This window comes from Bos indicus x Bos taurus, chromosome 1 (genome assembly GCF_003369695.1).
Source record: "Bos indicus x Bos taurus breed Angus x Brahman F1 hybrid chromosome 1, Bos_hybrid_MaternalHap_v2.0, whole genome shotgun sequence".
In the NCBI taxonomy this organism is placed as follows: domain Eukaryota; kingdom Metazoa; phylum Chordata; class Mammalia; order Artiodactyla; family Bovidae; genus Bos; species Bos indicus x Bos taurus.
In genome coordinates, this window is record NC_040076.1 from 140,957,209 (window position 1) to 140,979,842 (window position 22,634).

A 22,634-nucleotide genomic window follows, 5' to 3' on the forward strand; every position below is an offset into this window, starting at 1 on the left:
TAAGCAAGGTGAAAAGACAACCCTCAGAATGGCAGAAAATAATAGCAAATGAAACAACTAACAAAGGATTAATTTCCAAAATACACAAGCAGCTCATACAACTCAATACCAGAAACACAAACAACCCAATCAAAAAGTGGGAAAAATACCTAAACAGACATTTCTCCAAAGAAGACATACAGATGGCTAACAAACACATGAAAAGATGTTCAACATCACTCATTATTAGAGAAATGCAAGTCAGAACTACAATGAGATATCACCTCACACCAGTCAGAATGGCCATCATCAAAAAATCTACAAACAATAAATGCTGGAGAGGGTGTAGAGAAAAGGGAACGCTCTTGCACTGTTGGTGGGAATGTAAATTAATACAGCCACTATAGAAGAAGGTACGGAGATTCCTTAAAAAACTAGGAATAAAACCACCATATGACCCAGCAATCCCACTCCTAGGCATATACCCTGAGGAAACCAAAATTGAAAAAGAGACCTGTATCCCATTGTTCATTGAAGCACTATTTACAATAGCTAGAACATGGAAGCCACCTAGATGACCATGGACAGATGAATGGACAAATAAGTTGTGGTACATATACACCATGGAATATTCAGTTTCAGTTCAGTCGCTCAGTGATGTCCGACTCTTTGAAACCCCGTGAACCACAGCACACCAGGCCTCCCTGTCCAACACCAACTCCCAGAGTTTACCCAAACTCATGTCCATTGAGTCGGTGATGCCATCCAATAATCTCATCCTCTGTCGTCCCCTTCTCCCACCCTCAATCTTTCCTAGCATCAGGGACTTTTCAAATGAGCAGCTCTTTGCATCAGGTGGCCAAAGTATGGGAGTTTCAGCTTCAACATCAGTCCTTCCAATGAACACCCAGGACTGATCTCTTTCAGGATGGATTGGTTAGATCTCCTTGCTGTCCAAGGGACTCTCAAGGGTCTTCTCCAACACCACAGTTCAAAAGCATCAGTTCTTTTGTGCTCGGCTTTCTTTATGGTCCAACTCTCACATCCATACATGACTACTGGAAAAACCATAGCCTTGACTAGACGGACCTTTGTTGGCAAAGTAATATCTCTGCTTTTTAATATGCTATCTAGGTTGGTCATAACATTCCTTCCAAGGAGTAAGCGTCTTATAATTTCATGGCTGCAATCACCATCTGCAGTGATTTTGGAGCCCCAAAATAAATTCTGTCTAAGGAAATGGCAACCCACTCCAGTGTTCTTGCCTGGAGAATCCCAGGGACGAATCCCAGAGAATCCCAGGTGGAGCCTGGTGGGCTGCCGTCTATGGGGTCGAACAGAGTTGGACACGACTGAAGCGACTTAGCAGCAGCAGCTGTTTCCACTGTTTCCCCATCTATTTGCCATGAAGTGATGGGACCAGATGTCATGATCTTCATTTTCTGAATGTTGAGCTTTAAGCCAACTTTTTCACTCTCCTCTTTCACTTTCATCAAGAGGCTCTTTAGTTCTTCACTTTCTGCCATAAGGGTGGTGTCATCTGCATATCTGAGATTATTGATATTTCTCCTGGCATTCTTGATTCCAGCTTGTGCTTCATCCAGCCCAGCGTTTCTTATGATGTACTCTGCATATAAATTAAATAAGCATGATGAAATATACAGCCTTGACGTACTCCTTTTCCTATTTCGAACCAGTGTGTTGTTCCATGTCCAGTTCTAACTATTACTTCCTGACCTGCAGACAGGTTTCTCAAGAGGCAGGTTAGGTGGACTGGTATTCTCATCCCTTTCAGAATTTTTCACAGTTTATTGTGATCCACACAGTCAAAAGCTTTGGCATAGTCAATAAAGCATAAATCGATATTTTTCTGAAACTCTCTTGCTTTTTCGATGATCCAGCGGATGTTGGCAATTTGGTCTCTGGTTCCTCTGCTTTTTCTAAAACCAGCTTGAACAACTGGAAGTTCACGGTTCACGTATTGTGAAGCCTGGCTTGGAGAATTTTGAGCATTACTTTACTAGCGTGTGAGATGAGTGCAATTGTGTGGTAGTTTGAGCATTCCTTGACATTGCCTTTCTTTGCGATTGGAATGTAAATTGACTTTTTCCAGTCCTGTGGCCACTGCTGAGTTTTCCAAATTTGCTGGCATATTGAGTGCAGCACTTTCACAGCATCATCTTTCAGGATTTGAAATAGCTCAACTGGAATTCCATCACCTCCACTAGCTCTGTTCGTAGTGATGCTTCCTGAGGCCCACTTGACTTCACATTCCAGGATGTCTGGCTCTAGGTGAGTGATCACACCATCGTGATTATCTGGGTCGTGAAGCTCTTTTTTGTACAGTTCTTCTGTGTATTCTTGCCACCTCCTCTTAATATCTTCTGCTTCTGTTAGGTTCATACCATATCTGTTGTTTATTGAGCCCATCTTTGCATGAAATTTTCTCTTGGTACCTCTAATTTTCTTGGAGATCTCTAGTCTTTCCCATTCTATTGTTTTCCTCTATTTCTTTGCATTGATCACTGACGAAGGCTTTCTTGTCTTTCCTTGCTATTCTTTGGAACTCTGCATTCAGATGTTTATATCTTTCCTTTTCTCCTTTGCTTTTCACTTCTCTTCTTTTCACAGCTATTTGTAAGGCCTCCTCAGACAGCCGTTTTGCTTTTTTGCATTTCTTTTCCATGGGGATGGTCTTGATCCCTGTCTCCTGTACAGTGTCACGAACCTCAGTCCATAGTTCATCAGGCACTGTGTCTATCAGATCTAGTCCCTTAAATCTATTTCTCACTTCCACTGTATAATCATAAGGGATTTGATTTAGGTCATACATGTATGGTCTAGTGGTTTTCCCTGCTTTCTTCAATTTAAGTCTGAATTTGGCAATAAGGAATTCATGATCTGAACCACAGTCATCTCCCGGTCTTGTTTTTGCTGACTGTATAGAGCTTCTCCATCTTTGGCTGCAAAAAATATAATCAATCTGATTTCAGTGTTGACCATCTTGTGTATTACTCAGAATGGATATTACTCAGCCATAAAAAGGAACACATTTGAGCCAGTTCTGTTGAGGTGGATGAACCTAGAACCTGTTATACAGAATGAAGTGAGTCAGAAAGAGAAAGATAAATATCACATTCTGACACATACATACGAAATCTAGAAGAATGATACTGAAGAACTTATTTACAGGGCAGCAACAGAGAACCAGACATAGAGAATAGATTTATGGACATGGGGAGAGGGGAGGAGAGGGTGAGATGTATGGAAATAGTAACATGGAAATTTACAATACCATATATAAAATAGACAGCGGATGGGAATTTGCCGTATGGCTCAAGTAACTCAAACAGGGGCTCTGTCTCAACCTAGGAGGGTGGGATGGGGAGGGAGATGGGAGGGAGGTTCAAAAGGTAAGGGATGTATCCCTATGGCTGATTCATGGTGAGGTTTGACAGAAAACAACAAAATTCTGTAAAGCAATTATCCTTCAATTAAAAAAAAGAAGAAGAACCATTGGTATAGATGGAGAGAACAGAGTTTGCCAATGTCCATGGTAATACTTTCAACAGTACATGAACCGTGAACTTCCAGATGTTCAAACTGGTTTTAGAAAAACCAGAGGAACCAGAGATCAAATTGCCAACATTCGTTGGATTATCAAAAAAGCAAGAGAGTTCCAGAAAAATATCTATTTTTTCCTTGTTGACTATGCCAAAGCTTCTGACTATGTGGATCACAACAAACTGTGGAAAATTCTAAGATGGGAATACCAGACCACCTGACCTGCCTCTTGAGAAACCTGTATGCAGGTCAGGAAGTAACAGTCAGAACTGGACATGGAAAAACAGACTGGTTCCAAATAGGAAAAGGAGTATGTCAAGGCTGTATACTGTCACCCTGCTTATTTAACTTATATGCAGAGAGCATCATAAGAAATGCTGGGCTGGATGAAGCACAAGATGGAATCAAGATTGCCTTGAGAAATATCAATAATCTCAGATATGCAGATGACACCACCCTTATGGCAGAAAATGAAGAACTAAAGAGCCTCTTGATGAAAGTGAAAGAAGAGAGTGAAAAAGTTGGCTTAAAGCTCAACATTCAGAAGACTAAGATCGTGGCATCTGGTTCCATCACTTCATGGCAAATAGATAGGAAAACAGTGACAGACTTTATTTTTGGGGATTAAAAATCACTGCAGATGGTGACTGCAGTCATGAAATTAAAAACACTTACTCTCTGGAAGAAAAGCTATGACCAACCTAGAGAGCATATTAAAAAGCAGCGACATTACTTTGCCAACAAAGGTCCGTCTAGTCAAAGCTATAGTTTTTCCAGTAGTAATGTATGGATGTGAGAGTTGGACCATAAAGAAAGCTGAGCACTGAAGAACTGATGCTTTTGAACTGTGGTGTTGGAGAAAACTTTGAGAGTCGCTTGGACAGCAAGGAGATCCAACCAGTCAATCCTAAAGGAAATCAGCCCTGAATATTCATTGGCAGGACTGATGTTGAAGCTGAAACTCCAATACTTTAGCCACCTGATGCAAAGAACTGACTCATTGGAAAAGGCCTTGATGCTGGGAAAAATTGAAGGCGGGAGGAGAAGGGGATGAAAGATGGTTGGATGGCATCACCAACTCAATGGACATGAGTTTGGGTAAACTCCAGGAGTTGGTGATGGACAGGGAGGCTTGGCATGCTGCAGTCCATAGGTCTCAAATAGTTGGACATGACTGAGCAACTGAACCGGACTGAACTGATGGTTATGCTGTATGGTAGTTGTGTGAGTCCCTTGGACTGCAAGGAGATCAAACCAGTCAATCCTAAAGAAATCAGTCCTGAATATTCATTGGAAGGACTGATGCTGATGCTGAAGGTAAAGCTCCGATACTTTGGCCACCTGATGGGAAGAACTAACTCACTGGAAAAGACTGATGCTGGAAAAGATCAAAGGCAGGAGGAGAAGGGAACAACAGAGGATGAGATGGTTGGATGGCATCACTGACTCGATGGACATGAATTTGAGCAAGCTCCTGGTGTTGGTGATGGACAGGGAAGCCTGGCGTGCTGCAGTCTATGGGGTTGCAAAGAGTCAGAGTGGACACAACTGAGCAACTGAACTGAACCTAATTGATGTAATTTCAGAGGTGATGGCCTAATGAACAGAATTGTCATGAGATAGGTTGAAAACTTAGCAGGATCCCTTGGAAAGGAAGAGGTAGGAAGACCTGGGAGGACTGGGCACAGGGGGTCAGGTTGCTTATCTGGAATCACATCATCAGAAGGGGGTTAGTCAGGCTCAGACCCCAGAGCCTAGGAGTCGCCCTGCTCCACAGTTCCGGACACCTTCTCCAGACCATGACATAGGAGTATATCATCCTACCTGGTACACACCACCTCACTTAAACATTAACTTCATATGACTCCCTCTGAGGTAGTTACCATTATGATTCCCATGATACTGACAAGAAAACCAGTCACAGAGAGGTGAGAGGTTCAATCACCTGCCCCCCCAATCACATAGCTGTTAGTGACAGGACCAGGATTCCACCCTGGGGAGCGTAGGATCTGCTGAGTGGACCACCTTGAATCCAGTCATCTAAAGGAACCACTAAATCTTTCTATGAATGTGTAGCACCCAATAATAGCTTGCCTGCTTCCAACAATATTCTAGATGTTTTTCAGAATTCAATGCAGAATAAAGCAGGATAAGCAGAAATAAAAGCAAATTAAAAGGAACAGGAATAAATGCGGCCAGATGCCAAGACATTTGTTTGTGGCTTTAGCATTGTATTTTTCTCGTTACTGACTCCTGGAACAGACAGTTCAGGTTGTAGAGACCTCGTTGTCTTATATAGAAAAGAAGCAGATTTGTGCAGAATGACAAGTATTTTGTTGGTTTTTTTTTTTTTTTGCATTTCCTTCAGCCCTACAAATGTCATGGTCTGGGCACCTGCAGGCACTCCTGCCCCGGGAACAGCCCCTCCAGCTGTCAGCAGAGCTCCCTGCTCACTCACATCCCTGCCTCTGATCAGCAAGATTATACCATACTCTCGTTTTCCTGTTTTATCTGCTGCCTTGCCCGAGTAGGTCAGCTCTCTTTCTACTGTGCCACACAATTTCTATTCTCTTTTCTTGGGCTTCCCTTCTGACTCAGATGGTAAAGAATCTACCTGCAATGCAGGACACCTGAGTTTGACCTCTGAGTTGGGAAGATCCCCTGGAGAAGGGAACTTGCCCCTTGGGAGCTTAGCTGTCTTCTATTGTATCACACAATTCCTGTCCACTTTCCTTACCATTGTTCTGATTAATTCACTATACTGTCATCGTGGTTTGAGCAAAATTCATCCTTTACATGATTATAACTGTGAGCATAAAATTCAGAGACCTTTAATTGATTGGAATATTTTACCAAGTGAGAACCCAACTTCTGGCGAACAAGGATACTTCCAGCTGGAAGGTGGTTAGGAGGTGTGGCTCCCAGTGCTCACGACTGGGTTTATAAATCTTGTATGAATAAGTGCCTTGTCTTCTAGTGTGATTTGTTACTAGAAACTTACATGTTTTTGTATTGCATGAGCTGACTTGTTCGTAACTGCAAGTTCATGATGACATGAAGAAAGTGTAGGTTTTGTTTAAGGTCAAAGTGAGCACTGGGGGGACATCAGGAAGGTTTTAAGTTTTGGTTATGTGGCTGTGAGGGTCCGTCTCAGGATATATTCAAACTCTAGCCTCTAGTTTGGTTTTTTACTAATGGGATGAAGCAAATGTTCTTCATGACTGAAGCGTGTTGTGTACAATAATTACGTTTTGTTTGTGGTCGACTCTTCTTGGTTTTCCATGAACTTAATGTCAATTTAATCCCTAAATTTCCTCCAGTTAAAATAAATCTCTCACATCAGATATTTGCCAACTTCACCTTGTGAAGCTTCTGTTCCGCTCCAATCAGCCAGGTTGTCCTGAAGCCACTGTGTGTCTGTCATCCCAGGACCCCTCTCTAACACCACTCTGGATGACCTCTGTCTCCTTCTCTGCAGTTGGAGCCCCTGTTTCCTGGATACAGTACCTTCTGCTTTCTTAGTTTTCACCTTTGTTTTGCTGGAGCACACCTTCCAGTAACATCTTGAGAAAAGGGTACAAGGGGAGGTAATTTTTTTTAAAGATTCTTTATGTTTAAAGTGTATTCATTCCCACTCACAATCAACTGATAGTTTGGCTGAGTACAGACTTATTGATTACCGCATACTTACTACAGTGTTACTATATAAATGGGCTTCCCTGGTAGCTCAGCTGGTAAAGAATCCACCTGCAATGCAGGAGACCCCTGTTTGATTCCGAGGTCGGGACGATCCCCTGGAGAAGGGATAGGCTACCCATTCTAGTATTCATGGGCTTCCCTGGTGGCTCAGACGGTAAAGAATCTGCCTCCAATGCAGGAGATCTGGGTTCAATCCCTAGGTTGGGAAGAGCCCCTGGAGGAGGGCATGGCAACCCACTCCAGTATTCTTGCTTGGAGAATCCCATGGACAGAGGAGCCTTGTGGGCTACAATCTGTAGGATCGCAGAGTTGGACATGACTAAGCACAGCACAGCACTGTATAAATAGCATCCACTTTGAATCTTAAGTCATTGCCTGGAATTAAGCAACTGTCCCTCCAGCAACATTTGAGTAAGGTGACTGTGAGATTGCACTTCTCAGATTTCTAGTGGCAGGAAGTTCATTGAGGAAGAGTTCCAGCTGCTGCATTTTGAAATCCCTAGCAGGTTTGCTGGAGACCAGGCTTCCCCTGTCTGCTTCCAGCCAGTGACTGAGGACTGTTACAGAAAAAAAAAAAAAAAAAATGTTCATGACACTTTGTGAAAATGGCCAGTCAGACTTTATTCAAGGGAGTGATGGCAGTAGATGTGGGGACAACTGCCGTGAGGTCCTGCAGTGAAGGTGAGAAATAGGATTCAACTCCAGATACATCGTGGGCAAGAAGTGAGAGTCAAGAAACAGTGTGGAGACCATGGATGGAAGCCTACCAAGAGGAAGCACCGGGGATTAGGGCATTCTGGCTAAACAGGCTAACAAGATTCTTGCTAAAGGTGGGCCATGATGATCAGACATCACCTAGAGGCTAGGAGGATAAGGAAACTGATTTTATATGGGTGATGATCAGATATCAAAGGGGGGACATTTAACCACACCTTTAAACTGACTTAGCAGAATTCCTACTTAAATTGGAGAATGTGAAGATAAACACTGAAGTTTATCCAAAGTCACGCCTAGTTTAAAAAGATTTCAGGGCAGGGCTTCCTTGGTGGCTCAGTAGTGGTAAAGAACCCACCTGGCAATGCAGGAGTTGTTCAGTCACTCAGTCGTGTCCAACTCTTTGCGAGCCCATGAACTTCAGAATTGTAGGAGACACAGGTTCAAATCCCTGATCTGGGAGGATCCCACATGCTGCGGAGCAACTAAGTCCGAATTGATCCTGTGCTGTAGAGCCTGGGAGCCACAACAACTGAAGCCGGAGCTTCCTAGAACCCATGCTCCAGAGCAAGAGAAGCCACTGCAATGAAAAGCCCACACACTGAAACTAGAGAGTAGCTCCCACTCGCCACAACTAGAGAAAAGTCTGCACAGCAACCAAGACCCAGCACAGCCAAAAATTCAATAAATAAATAAATAAAATTATTTTTAAAATTTGAAAAAGAGCTTGGAGAGCTTGAATACATTTTGGCCAAAAAGATAATAACCCTTGTCAGAACCTAGAAGCAGGAAGCTCCATTCCTGGGAAGCTCTGTTTCGTTATCTGCTTCTCAGAGGACTCATATGAACACAATGAGAATGATGGCTTCCTCATAGTGTGTCCAACAAAGCATGTTGACCCATATTTTTATTTTTTTCCATTCCAAGAGAAGAATGTTCATCTCAGATAGTGTTTTACTCTCATCATTCTTGCTGTGTGTGAACCCAAGTGAATCCAGGGTCTTTTCATGCTAAAAACACCTAGCTGTATGTCAGCTCTCCCCCTCTATGTCTATGATCTGTGCTCGGTTGAATCCACTGATGTGGATCTGGCAGATACAAAGATCAGCTATGCAACTTCAGCACTTGGATTTGGGTATCCATGGCAAATCCTGGAACCAACTCTTTGCAGAGACTGAAGGAGGATGATATGTCCTGTGAACTGTTCATATCTCTTGCCCATTTTATTAGTATCATTGGGCTTCTAAAATTGATTTCTTTATGTATTAAGGTAGTTAGCCCTTTTGTGTTGTAAAACTGTTCTCCATACTTTGCTTTTTATTTTTTAGACACCTTTTTTAAACATGCTTATCCATGAGTTCTTTGGTGGCTCAGATGGTAAAGAATCCACCTGCAATGCAGGAGAGCTGGTTCTGATCCCTGGTTTGGGAAGATCCCCTGGAGGATGGAATGACAAGCCTCTCCAGTATTCTTGCCTGGAGAATTCCTATGGACAGAGGAGCCTTGTGGGCTACAGTCTACGGGGTCACAAAGAGTCAGGCATGACTGAGTGACTAAGCGAAGCACAACATGATTTAGTTTTGGCTTCCCAGGTAGCCCAGTGGTAAAGAATCCTCCTGCCAGTGCAGGAGCCACGAGAGACATGGGTTCAATCCCTGGGTCAGGAAGATCCTCTAGAGTAGGAAATGGCAACCCACTCCAGCATTCTTGCCTGGGAAGTCCCATGGACAGAGGAGTCCATGGGGTCACAAAGAATTGGACATGACTGAATGACTAAGCATGTCCATGCTGTAGTTAATGTAGGACCTTTAACAAAGCAAATACACCCCATATAGTGAAAGCAAAAGTTTAAATATTTGAAAAGCAACGAAAACAACACAAGTATAAAAGCATCACACTCACACACACAAAAAAACAAATATATCTCACATGTTAATAAGTGGCCTATAAACTGCCAAGGTGACTCTTAGATGAATCACAGCACAAAATTCCCAAATTATGCTGTATATTAAAAACATGTACATACAAAATAATTGAGATCACAGGGCAAACCAGTACCCTGAAAACTGGAGAGACAGGCAGATTCATAGAATCACAGCTTACCTGGAGCAGAGAGCTCAGCTGGAGCCTGCATTAGGTAGGAACCCTTAAAGGTGAAATGACTAACTGCTGGAGATTGAGCTTGGACAAGCTTGAGAAATTAACTCCTGGAAGCCAAGCCTTGGAGGAGCTCCTAAGCCTTCCTGAGTTTTTCCTCCAAGAACCCTACCAGGCTTTCAGAGTGAAAATCAAAAGAAAAAAAAAAATCCCCTTGAGCTTCTGGCAGTGGCAGTGGAAAAGTGCTGTGTGGTGCTGTGCTTTGCTAAGTCGCTCAGTAGTGTCTGACTCTGCAACCCCATGGACTGTAGCCTGCCAGGCTCCTCTGTCCATGGGGATTTCCCAGGCAAGAATACTGAAATGGGTTCCCATTTCCCACTCCAGGGGATCTTCCCCATCCCAGGAATCAAACTCAGGTCTACCACATTGCAGACCGATTCTTTACCAACTAGGGCTTCCCTGATAGCTCAGTTGGTAAAGAATCCGCCTGCAATACAGGAGACTCTGGTTCAATTCCTGGGTCCAGAAGGTCTGCTGGAGAAGGGATAGGCTACCCACTCCAGTATTCTTGGGCTTCCCTTGTGGCTCAGCTGGTAAAGAATCCACCTGCTATGCAAAAGATGTGGATTCCATCCCTGGGTTGGGAAGATCCCCGGGAGAAGGCGAAAGGCTACCCACTCCAGTATTCTGGCCTGGAGAATTCCATGGATTGTGTAGTTCACGGGATCACAAAGAGTCGGACATGACTGAGCCACTTTCACTTCTTTACCAACTGGGCTACCAGGGAAGTCCAAGAATACTGGAGGGAATCCCTTCTCCAGGAGATCTTCCCCAACCCAGGAACCTAACTGAGGTCTCCTGCATTGTAGGTGTATTCCTTACCAGCTGAACTTCCAGGGAAGCCAGTAGAAAAATAGCCCTTTTGAAATAAGTTCACAGTGTTCTGTTCTCCTTAACAATAGCCTGCCTTCAAGGGAAGTGGTTTTACCAGAGTCTAACCAATGTAGATTTTAACAAAGGCTGACCTGTGTTGGGGAGGAAAATACCCAACTCCAGGCCCCTCTGGCCTTTCTGTCTCACCTAAGGAGTGAAAGAAAAAATAAGGTCACTTGTGAAGGCCACAACCCAGGGGCACAGGCTCACTGAGAGACTGAGACCTAGTCACATGACTAGAGAACACGTCCTCATCCAACATCTCTGTACCACATAATAGGGCTCCTGTAAAATAACAAAGGATTAAAGCTGAGAAGAACCGAAAGTCTCAAACCCAGTGTTAAAGAGTCTGTTGTTGTTCAGTCCCTAAGTCAAGTCTGGCTCTTTGTGACCCCATGGACTGCAACACACCAGGCTTTCCCGTCTTTCACAATCTCTTGGAGCTTGCTCAAATTAATGTCCATTGAGTCAGTGATACTATCTAACCATCTCATCCTCTATCACCCCCTTCTCTTCCTGCATTCAATCTTTCCCAGCATCAGGGTCTAAAAAGCCTATAGGGATACTCAAGAAGGCAGGGAGAAATGTTAGCCTCTGACACAACCCAACTCTTTGCCAGATGAACATAAAGTTCATGTTAAACACTGAGTTATCTATGTCTGGCTTTCAGCAAAAAATAACAATGCTTATTAAAAGTAAAAAAAAACAACAACAACAATTTAAAAGACATAAAAAGCATCAGTAGCTTATCCAAATAGAGCAGAGATTTTGGAATTAACACAAAAGGAATATTAAAACAACTATGGTTAATATACTAAGAGCTGTAATGGAAAAAGTGGGCAGAATGCAAGAACAAAATGAGTAATGTAAGCAGAGACATGGAAATCCCAAGGAAGAATCAAAAGGAAAAGGCAGAAATGAAGAACACCTTTGATGGGCTCATTAGTGGACTAGACACATCCAAGGAAAGAATCAGTGAGCTTAAGAATATGTCCGTAATACCTCCCAAACTGAGAAAAGGAGAAGAAAAAAAGAGAAAAACTTGGAAAAACAAAAAGAAGAGAACATCCAACAACTGTGGGACACCTTCAAAAAGTATAATAAATGTAATAAGAATACCAGAAAAAGGAAAAGAGAAAGCAACAGAAATATTTGAAGTAATACTGCTGAGAACTTTTCAAAATTAGACACAGACTCCAAACCACAGATTCAGGAAGCTCATAGAATTCCAAGTAGGATAAATACCCCAAAATGTACACCTAAGTAAACTGTATTCAAACTAGAGAAGATTGAAGACAAAAAAGAAAATCTTGAAACTAGCCGGGGGAGGTGGGAATAGCCACAAAACAAAAAACACCTTACCTGTAAAAGAACAGGATAAGAATTACATCAGACTTTCCTTCAGAAATCATGCAAGCAAGAAGAAACCATGCAAGAAGAAATTGGAGTGAAATATTTAAAGCAAAGTGAGCATACCATTTTAATTCCCTATCTATGTATAAGAGTTACAGTTTAGACACTATATTCACCAGTGCTTGGTATGGTCAGTCTTTCTAATTTGGACATTCTAATAGGTGTGCAGACTGTGGTTTAAATTTGCATTTCTCTAGTTACTAATAATGTTGAGCCTCTTTTCATGTGTTTATTTGTTGTAAGTGTATTTTGTTTTGTGAAATACCTATTCAAATCAGCTCATTTTTAATTGGGTTGTTTTCTTATCAATTTCGAGGTTTCTTTATATATTTTGTATTCAGGCTCTTTATTAAATATAAGATTTGCATACAGATTTTCCCATTTTGTGTCTTGTGTTCTTCTCCTAGCTGTGTTTATCAAAGCCCAGAGAATCTTAACTCTAATGAAATCTAATTTACCAGTTTTTGTCCTTCTACAGAACATGTGTTTCATGGCATATCTAAAAACATTCTGTCTAACCCAAGGTCACAGATTTTTTCTCCAAAGTGTTCCAAAGTTTCTTTTAAATTTCTGGAATTTTGATAGTTTTAGGTTTTCACTTTATATGAGATGATATATCCATTTTGAATTTTTTTTTTGCAAATGATGTGAAATGTGAATCGTAATCATTTAAAAATGTGGCTAATTTTCTACAACCATGTGTTCATCACACTGTCTTTCTCTACTGAATCCTCTATGGAAACTCTATTTCCATATGAGTTTTTGAATAAACTTATAAATGTCTATACAAAAAGCCAACTCGATTTTTTTTTTTTTTTAATTGAGATTGTGTTGGATCTCTACATAATTTGGGGGAAATTGACATCTTGGTAATATTGAGTCTTTTACTCAGCTCCATTTATTTAAATCTAATTTGTCTCAGTAATGGTTTGTAGTATTCAGTGTATGCATCTTACAGACCTTTTGCCATTTTTAATCTCTAAACATCTCACACTTTTATGCTATTGTGCATTTTTTTTAAATTAAAACCTACAAAATAATTTAAATTTTTAATTTCCAATTTTTTGTTGCTAGTATATAAAAGCAGTTGATTTGCATTGCTGTATAATATTGAATTGCATAAATATAGTACAATTTATTTATTCATTCTCCTGTTGAATGACATTTGGGTCATTTATACTCTGGAGTTGTGATTAATCCTGGTGCTATAAATAGTTCTATTCATACTTTTGCTGCATATGTGCATATATTTTGGTTGAGTATTGGGGGAGGGGCATAAACACCCTTAGTTTCAATGACTAGGACTCATAAGACTAAAAAAGAGTTAATACTACAGATAAAATTTGTTACAGCAAAAGACATGGAGCAAAAGCTACTGAATGGTTTGCTGGTGGAGAATTTTCTAAGTTTCAAATCTCTTTATTTGACTGTCTTTTTCAAATATCTTTATTTCATCTTCATTTCTAAAAGATTTTTTTTCTGTGGTGAGTTGGCTATTATTTTTCTTTCAACTCATTCAAGATACCATTCCATTGTCTTCTGGCTTCTATTGTTTCTCTTGAGAGGTCAACCAACAATCTAAAAGCTGATACTGTAAAAGTAACTCTTTTTTTCCCCCCCCTCATCACCTTAAAGACTTTTTTCCTTGTCTGTGGTTTTCAGTACTTGCACCTTCTTTGTCTATTGTTTTTGTTGCTTTATCTTGTTTGGAATTTATTTGGCTTCTTAAATATGTGCCTATTGAAGTCCATCATCACATTTAACAAATTCGTCATCATTGAATCTTCTGCCCCATTCACTGTCTCCCATACTTCTAGTACTCTTGATGAAACGTATGCCAGACTTGATTGCTATGTTCTCTGTAAAATCAGTTCAGTTCAGTTCAGTTCAGTCGCTCAGTCGCGTCCAACTCTTTGCAACGCCATGAATCACAGCACGCCAGGCCTCCCTGTCCATCACCAACTCCCGGAGTTCACTCAGACTCACGTCCATCAAGTCAGTGATGCCATCCAGCCATCTCATCCTCTGGTGTCCCCTTCTCCTACTGCTCCCAATCCCTCCCCAGCATCAGAGTCTTTTCCAATGAGTCAACTCTTCGCATGAAGTGGCCAAAGTACTGGAGTTTCAGCTTTAGCATCCTTCCCTCCAAAGAAATCCCAGGGCTGATCTCCTTCAGAATGGATGGTTGGATCTCCTTGCAGTCCAAGGGACTCTCAAGAGTCTTCTCCAACACCACAGTTCAAAAGCATCAATTCTGTGGCACTCAGACTTCTTCACAGTCCAACTCTCACATCCATACATGACCACAGGAAAAACCATAGCCTTGACTAGACGGATCTTTGTTGGCAAAGTAATGTCTCTGCTTTTGAATATGCTATCTAGGTTGGTCATAACTTTCCTTCCAAGGATAGACTCCATTTATTGTTTCCCATCTTTGTATCTCTGCCCTTCATTGTGGACAGGGCTGTTTTCAGTTCCCTAATTCTCTTTTCTACTGAATATCAGATCAGATCAGTCGCTCAGTCATGTCCGACTCTTTGCGACCCCATGAATCCCAGCATGCCAGGCCTCCCTGACAATCACCAACTCCCGGAGTTCACTCAGACTCATGTCCATCGAGTCAGTGATGCCATCCAGCCATCTCATCCTCTGTCATCCCCTTCTCCTCTTGCCCCCAATCCCTCCCAGCATCAGAGTCTTTTCCAATGAGTCAACTCTTCGCATGACGTGGCCAAAGTACTGGAGTTTCAGCTTTAGCATCATTCCTTCCAAAGAAATCCCAGGGCTGATCTCCTTCAGAATGGACTGGTTGGATCTTCTTGCAGTCCAAGGGACTCTCAAGAGTCTTCTCCAACACCACAGTTCAAAAGCATCAATTCTTGGGTGCTCAGCCTTCTTCACAGTCCAACTCTCACATCCATACATGACCACAGGAAAAACCATAGCCTTGACTAGACGAACCTTTGTTGGCAAAGTAATGTCTCTGCTTTTGAATATGCTATCTAGGTTGGTCAGAACTTTCCTTCCAAGGAGTAAACGTCTTTTAATTTCATGGCTGCAGTCACCATCTGCAGTGATTTTGGAACCCAGAAAAATAAAGTCTGACACTGTTTCCACTGTTTCCCATCTATTTCCCATGAAGTGATGGGACCGGATGCCATGATCTTCGTTTTCTGAATGTTGAGCTTTAAGCCAACTTTTTCACTCTCCACTTTCACTTTCATCAAGAGGCTTTTGAGTTCCTCTTCACTTTCTGCCATAAGGGTGGTGTCATCTGCATATCTGAGGTTATTGATATTTCTCCTGGCAATCTTGATTCCAGCTTGGGTTTCTTCCAGTCCAGCGCTTCTCATGATGTACTCTGCATATAAGTTAAATAAACAGGGTGACAATATACAGCTTTGACAAACTCCTTTTCCTATTTGGAACCAGTCTGTTGTTCCATGTCCAGTTCTAACTGTTGCTTCCTGACCTGCATACAGATTTCTCAAGAGGCAGATCAGGTGGTCTGGTATTCCCATCCCTTTCAGAATTTTCCACAGTTTATTGTGATGCACACAGTCAAAGGCTTTGGCATAGTCAATAAAGCAGAAATAGAGGTTTTTCTGGAACTCTCTTGCTTTTTCGATGATCCACTGGATGTTGGCAATTTGATCTCTGGTTCCTCTGCCTTTTCTAAAACCAGCTTGAACATCAGGAAGTTCATGGTTCACATATTACTGAAGCCTGGCTTGGAGAATTTTAAGCATTACTTTACTACCGTGTGAGATGAGTGCAATTGTGTGATAGTTTGAGCATTCTTTGGCATTGCCTTTCTTTGGGATTGGAATGAAAACTGACCATTTCCAGTCCTGTGGCCACTGCTGAGTTTTCCAAATTTGCTGGCATATTGAGTGCAGCACTTTCACAGCATCATCTTTCAGGATTTGGAATAGCTCAACTGGAATTCCATCACCTCCACTAGCTTTGTTTGTAGTGATGCTTTCTAAGGCCCATTTGACTTCACATTCCAGGATGTCTGGCTCTAGGTGAGTGATCACACCATCGTGATTATCTGGGTCGTGAATATCTTTTTTGTACAGTTCTTCTGTGTATTCTTGCCACCTCCTCTTAATATCTTCTGCTTCTGTTAGGTCCATACCATTTCTGTCCTTTATCGAGCCCATCTTTGCATGAAATGTTCCTTTGGTATCTCTGATTTTCTTGGAGATCTCTAGTCTTCCCCATTCTGTTGTTTTCCTCTATTTCTTTGCATTGATCACTGAAGAAGGCTTTCTTATCTCTTCTTGCTATTCTTTGGAACTCTGAATTCAAATGGATATATCTTTCCTTTTCTCCTTTGCTTTTCACTTCTCTTCTTTTCACAGCTATTTGTAAGGCCTCCCCAGACAGCCATTTTGCTTTTTTGCATTTCTTTTCCATGGGGATCGTCTTGATCCCTGTCTCCTGTACAATGTCACGAACCTCATTCCATAGCTCATCAGGCACTCTATCTATCATATCTAGGCCCTTAAATCTATTTCTCACTTCCACTGTATAATCATAAGGGATTTGATTTAGGTCATACCTGAATGGTCTAGTGGTTTTCCCTACTTTCTTCCATTTAAGTCTGAATTTGGCAATAAGGAGTTCATGGTCTGAGCCACAGTCAGCTCCTGGTCTTGTTTTTGCTGACTGTATAGAGTTTCTCCATCTTTGGCTGCAAAGAATATAATCAATCTGATTTCGATGTTGACCATCTTGTGATGTCCATGTATAGAGTCTTCTCTTGTGTTGTTGGAAGAGGGTGCTTGTTATGACTAGTGCATTTTCTTGCCAAAACTCTATTAGTCTTTGCCCTGCTTCATTCCGTATTCCAAGGCCAAATTTGCCTGTTACTTCAGGTGTTTCCTGACTTCCTACTTTTGCATTCCAGTCCCCTATAATGAAAAGGACATCTTTTTTGGGTGTTAGTTCTAAAAGGTCTTGTAGGTCTTCATAGAACCATTCAACTTCAGCTTCTTCAGCATTACTGGTTGGGGCATAGACTTGGATTACTGTGATATTGAATAGTTTGCCTTGGAAACAAACAGATCATTCTGTCGTTTTTGAGATTGCATCCAAGTACTGCATTTTGGACTCTTTTGTTGACTATGATGGCTACTCCATTTCTTCTGAGAGATTCCTGCCCACGGTAGTAGATACAATGGTCATCTGAGTTAAATTTGCCCATTCCAGTCCGTTTCAGTTCGCTGATTCCTAGAATGTTGACATTCACTCTTGCCATCTCTTGTTTGACCACTTCTAATTTGCCTTGATTCATGGACCTGACATTCCAGGTTCCTATGCAATATTGTTCTTTACAGCATCGGACCTTGCCTCTATCACCAGTCACATCCACAGCTGGGTACTCTTTTTGCTTTGGCTCCATCCCTTCATTCTTTCTGGAGTTATTTCTCCACTGATCTCCAGTAGCATATTGGGAACCTACTGACCTGGGGAGTTTCTCTTTCAGTATCCTATCATTTTGCCTTTTCATACTGTTCATGGGGTTCTCAAGGCAAGAATACTGAAGTGGTTTGCCATTCCCTTCTCCAGTGGACCACATTCTGTCAGATCTCTCCACCATGACCCGCCTACCTTGGGTTGTCCCACGGGCATGGCTTAGTTTCATTGAGTTAGACAAGGCTATGATCCTAGTGTGATTAGATTAACTAGTTTTCTGTGAGTATGGTTTCAGTGTGTCTGCCCTCTGATGACCTCTTGCAACACCTACCATCTTACTTGGGTTTCTCTTACCTTGGACGTGGGGTATCTCTGCACGGCTACTAAAGCAAAGCGCAGCCAATGCTCCTTACCTTGGACGAGGGGTATCTCCTCACCGACACCCTTCCTGACCTTCAATGTAGGATAGCTCCTCTAGGCCCTCCTGTGCCCAAGCAGCCACGGCGTGGGGTTGGTCTCCCCGGCCACCGCCCCTGGCCTCGGGCTTGGGGTTGCTCCTCCCGGCTGCCGCCCCTGGCCTTGGGTGTGGGGGCATGGGGTAGCTACTCCTACCCGCCGCCCCTGGCCTCAGGCTTAGGGGCGTGGGGTATCTCCTCTCGGCCGCCGCCCTGACCTCTGACACGGGGTAACTCCTCTTGTTGCCGCCCCTGACCTCGGACGCTGGGTATCTCCTCTCGGCCGCCCCCCCGACCTCGGATGTGGGGTAGCTCCTCTCGGCCGTTCCTGCGCCATCGCAGTCTGGCACTCTTGGCCACTGCCGCTGACCTCGGACGTGGGATAATCTGCCGTTAAATTATTAATTTTAAATATTCTATTATCCGAACTTTATTTTTCTAATCTATCTTTCTTTTGTAGTTTCCAGTTCTGAAATCTTCAGTCTTATCTGTCATCTTCTTGAACATATTAAGTATGGTTGTTTGAAAGTCTGTTTGATAATTCTACTATTTGGGGTCCATGAGTCTATCCTTATCATCAGTTTTTTTTTGGTTGTGTTGGTTCTTCTTTATGTTGGCTTCTCTCCTTACATGCAGTATGCCAGAGAGTGCATTTGATAAATTGCTTTGCTTTGGGTTTTGTTGTTTGTTTTGTTTTTTACTGAGGCATTAGATGGTATTATCTTCTACTGAGGATTTTTTTTTTTTTTTTTTTTGCTTCTGATAGGGATGCAGAATCTTTAGCAAAACAGAATGATCTGAATATATGTTAAGGATTGAGATTTATTTTTCTGAGCCACCCATTGGACTTAAAACAGCATCACAGCCATGCAAGTTCTTTTTTTTTTTTTTTTTTTTCTGATTCATTTTCACTTCTAGGATTCAATTCTTTTTGACCCCAACCCAAACAAAAGTGGAGGGTTTATCAGGGCCCTCCCTTTGGTTGGCCCTAGCTTCCAACCTTTGTCCTCCTTGCCTCAGATGGTTGTCAGAAATGCTACTCATCTTTTGTACTTTCTCTGAAATCAGCAAATGGTCCTAGTATTAAAGTGACTTTAAATGCTGGTCACCACCTTGAAATTTAGCCTTCTCAAAAATCTTGGCTAAGAATGCTTTACTACTTACTAGGTAATCTAGCATACTTCAGCAGATCTTTTTTTTTTTTTTAAGTTCCATTTAAAAAATTTTCCCTATAAGAGAATAGATTTATAATACCCATTTTTTCTTTCTTCAGATTGTTATAGGATATTCTCTAAAATTGCCCCCTAAAAGCTACTCTCTGCAAAAGGACTTAGTTTGGAAGATCCATGGGGACTTTAGATAAGCATGGCAAGAACAGAATATTCCAGGGCCGTATTTACTGTTCTAAAGCACGGAAAGAGGAGGACAGCTTTCAAATTCTTTTTATGAAGCTATCGTATCATTGATTCTAAAACTTGACAGAGGATGCGTGCACACATACAGATGGACACACACACACAATTCCAGAGGTCTTCAGTAATGTTTCCCATTTCCAGGATAGTCAGTTTTCTCCTTGGTTTTAAGGCATAATCCGCTTGAACCTGGGCATTTCATATTCTCCAATTTAAAAGTAAAAATTAAGTGAGATAGTGAATGGAATTTATTTAAGGAGATAAACAGGGTTACTTTTTGTGGTTGGATAAAAGGATTCTTTGTTGTTCAGTCGTTCAGTCATGTTCGACTCATTATGACCCCATGGACTGCAACAGGCCAAGCTTCCCAGGCATCAGCAAAAGCTCTGTCAGAGCAGTGAGCAGAACAGGATGAATAGAAGCTGACACCAGAGTTGGATCAGACCCAGCTCTTTTCATTCACCTCTTGTACCTCATTTTTTCCAGCCAGCCAGGCTGAATGTGTCAGTCATGTTTGCCACCCCCTTCTCTGTGTGTCTCACATCCCACCCATTGTCGAAGCCCAGCAAGTATACATCTTCAATATCTCTTTACTTTGCCATTTCCTTTCTCTTCCTATTTCTCATCTCCTTGTTCATGGTCTAGTAAACTTTCATTAGACTATGCAAGTAACCAGGTAAAGTATGTGTGTGTGTGTCTGTTTGTCTACAGACTTTCTGGCTTCTAATGCATTCTATTGGTGGTTGTTCTCCATATTTATATGGTTGGAAAATGAATGCCCTCCTATGAGGAGGTTAAAGCTTTAGTGAGAGAGTGTTTGCAGAAATGCTGTGCTAAGCAAACACTGGTGTTTCTCTCCCTGGCTGTTTGTGTAGATTATGACACTATATGCAATTCCCAGATTCCCTGAGGGATTCCATCTACAGACCTGTGTGTGGGGATGGATATGCATACAGCAAGTGTAGGGATGACTTTCAAGGGAGCTGGGCCAAAGCCAGTGTATATCTACAAGGAAATGATAAGTGACAAAGGATAAATAGTAATTCTACCAAGAGAAGATCTTATAGAGCCGGGAGGGCTGCTCACTGCTCAGTGAGAAAGTTCTGTGATTGATGCTTATTTACATTTCAGGCTCATAGGAGAAAAGACTGGAAATGTTGCAAGAGGAATAAACATTGCCATTGTCAACTGTAAGTTATTAAATGTTTTCTTTAAAACACGTCTAAAAGCTTTGTGATTGGGTATTCCGTGGTACCTTGGGTTTCTTTATGATTTTTGCACACAGTCTAGTCTAGGTTTATATTTTAATGCACTTAAGAGTATATATTTAACTATTTTTACAATGCCTCACTCTATAAATTTGTGATTCTTCCCCCCAAAAAATGAAATCGGATATAAATTTACTAAGTTTTATTGGTGTATAATTGCTTTGCAGTGTTGTGTTAGTTTCTGCTGTACGATATAGTGAATCAGCTATGTGTGTATACGTATCCTCTCCCTCTTGGGCTTTGCTCCCTCCATCCCACCCTTCTGGACCACACAGCACCAAGCTGAGCTTCCTGCGCTTTATAGCAGGGTCCCACCAGCTATTTATTTTACATATGGTATTGTATATATGTCCTAAATTTTCAACAACAGATGAATGGATAAAGAAGATGTGGTACAGCCACTGAAAGGAACAAAATAGGGTCATTTGTACAGACATGTGGACCTAGAGTTTTTCATAGGGTGAAGTCAGTCAGAAAGAGAAAAACACATATCCTGTATTCGTGCATATCTGTGGAATCTAAAACGACTTTAAGAAAACAAAGAAGGACCTGCAGAAGTCAGAGCTAAAACAGGATCAGCAGACCTGAGCACACAGACGCCCTGGGGGTGGGCCTCATGTTTGCTCTGCTGCCTAGCAGAGGGTGATACCAGTTCCTACCTTGTCTGATGAAAGGACCTCAGAGAAGCACAGCCTGACCTCCTCTTAGGCCTGGAAAAGAACACCTGTCCCTTTTGCCACTGGGACCCCTGACAGTAAGGACGGTAGCAGGTTTAGGGAAGGGGCTTCCAGTGGTGTCTGTCCCTGTGAGCGAAGTGAGCACAGACTCCTGTGATCGCAGGCTGTAGGATCCTGAGGAATGTGTGCCTGCTCTGATAATCAGGCAGGAAGATATACAGAGGGAGCAGAAAGGGCTGAGGGCGGCCCCAGTGTTCTCAGGAAGAGGCAGGTGCCCTGCGCAAGAGCATAGATGAGAATCTAACTGGAAGCAGGTGGGAGGGAAGCTCTGGGCAGATGAGGAGCCCTACCTTCCTGACCCACATCCTTGGGGGCCCCTCCAGGGAAGGCAGGCCTTTCCTTCAGGTGGGACCAGACATCATGCTTCCTAGAAGACAGGGAGAAGGAACACACCATTTTCAGAACTTTGGTATTATTGTTCAGTCTCTCACTTGTGTCCAACTCTTTTTGACCTCATGGACTATAGCCCTCCAGGCTCCTCTGTCCATGGGATTCTCCAGGCAAAAATCCTGGAGCAGGTTGCCATTTTCTCCCCTGTGGGATCTTCCAGACCCAGGCATTGAACCTGCGTCACCTTCATTGGCAGGCAGGTTCCTTACCCCTGAGCCACCAGGGACGCCCATTTTCAGAACCGCAGTACCACACGTGCACCCTGAGTCTCCATGAACCATCTTTCAAAAGCTGTTTCTTTCATTTCCAGATGTGACTGGGAAAGTGATAGCAACACAGTATTTCGATATGTACGAAGGTGGTAAGAAAACTCTTTTCCTCTTAAATTTAAAATGAATTATATCAAATTAAAATGAATTGAGATTAAAAACCCGCAATCAAAAATGTCAAACGTTCTTATTCTGTCTACCAAGAAAGCTGCCGGAAGTGCACGTGAGTGCTCTAGAATGGTCTGACACAATCCTTGTGGTCTCTAAGTGAGTTTGTTTC

General features: G+C 42.2%; 1 protein-coding gene across 1 annotated transcript in view; it reads left to right on the plus strand.

The window, feature by feature from the left end:
* FAM3B (family with sequence similarity 3 member B) overlaps positions 1–22,634 on the plus strand; it is a 66,725-nt gene that overhangs the window by 39,596 nt on the left and 4,495 nt on the right. The window contains exons 4-5 of the mRNA XM_027546706.1: positions 20,822–20,880; positions 22,396–22,446. Of these exons, the coding sequence (XP_027402507.1) occupies positions 20,822–20,880; positions 22,396–22,446 (110 nt within the window). The remainder of the gene's footprint in view (positions 1–20,821; positions 20,881–22,395; positions 22,447–22,634) is intronic.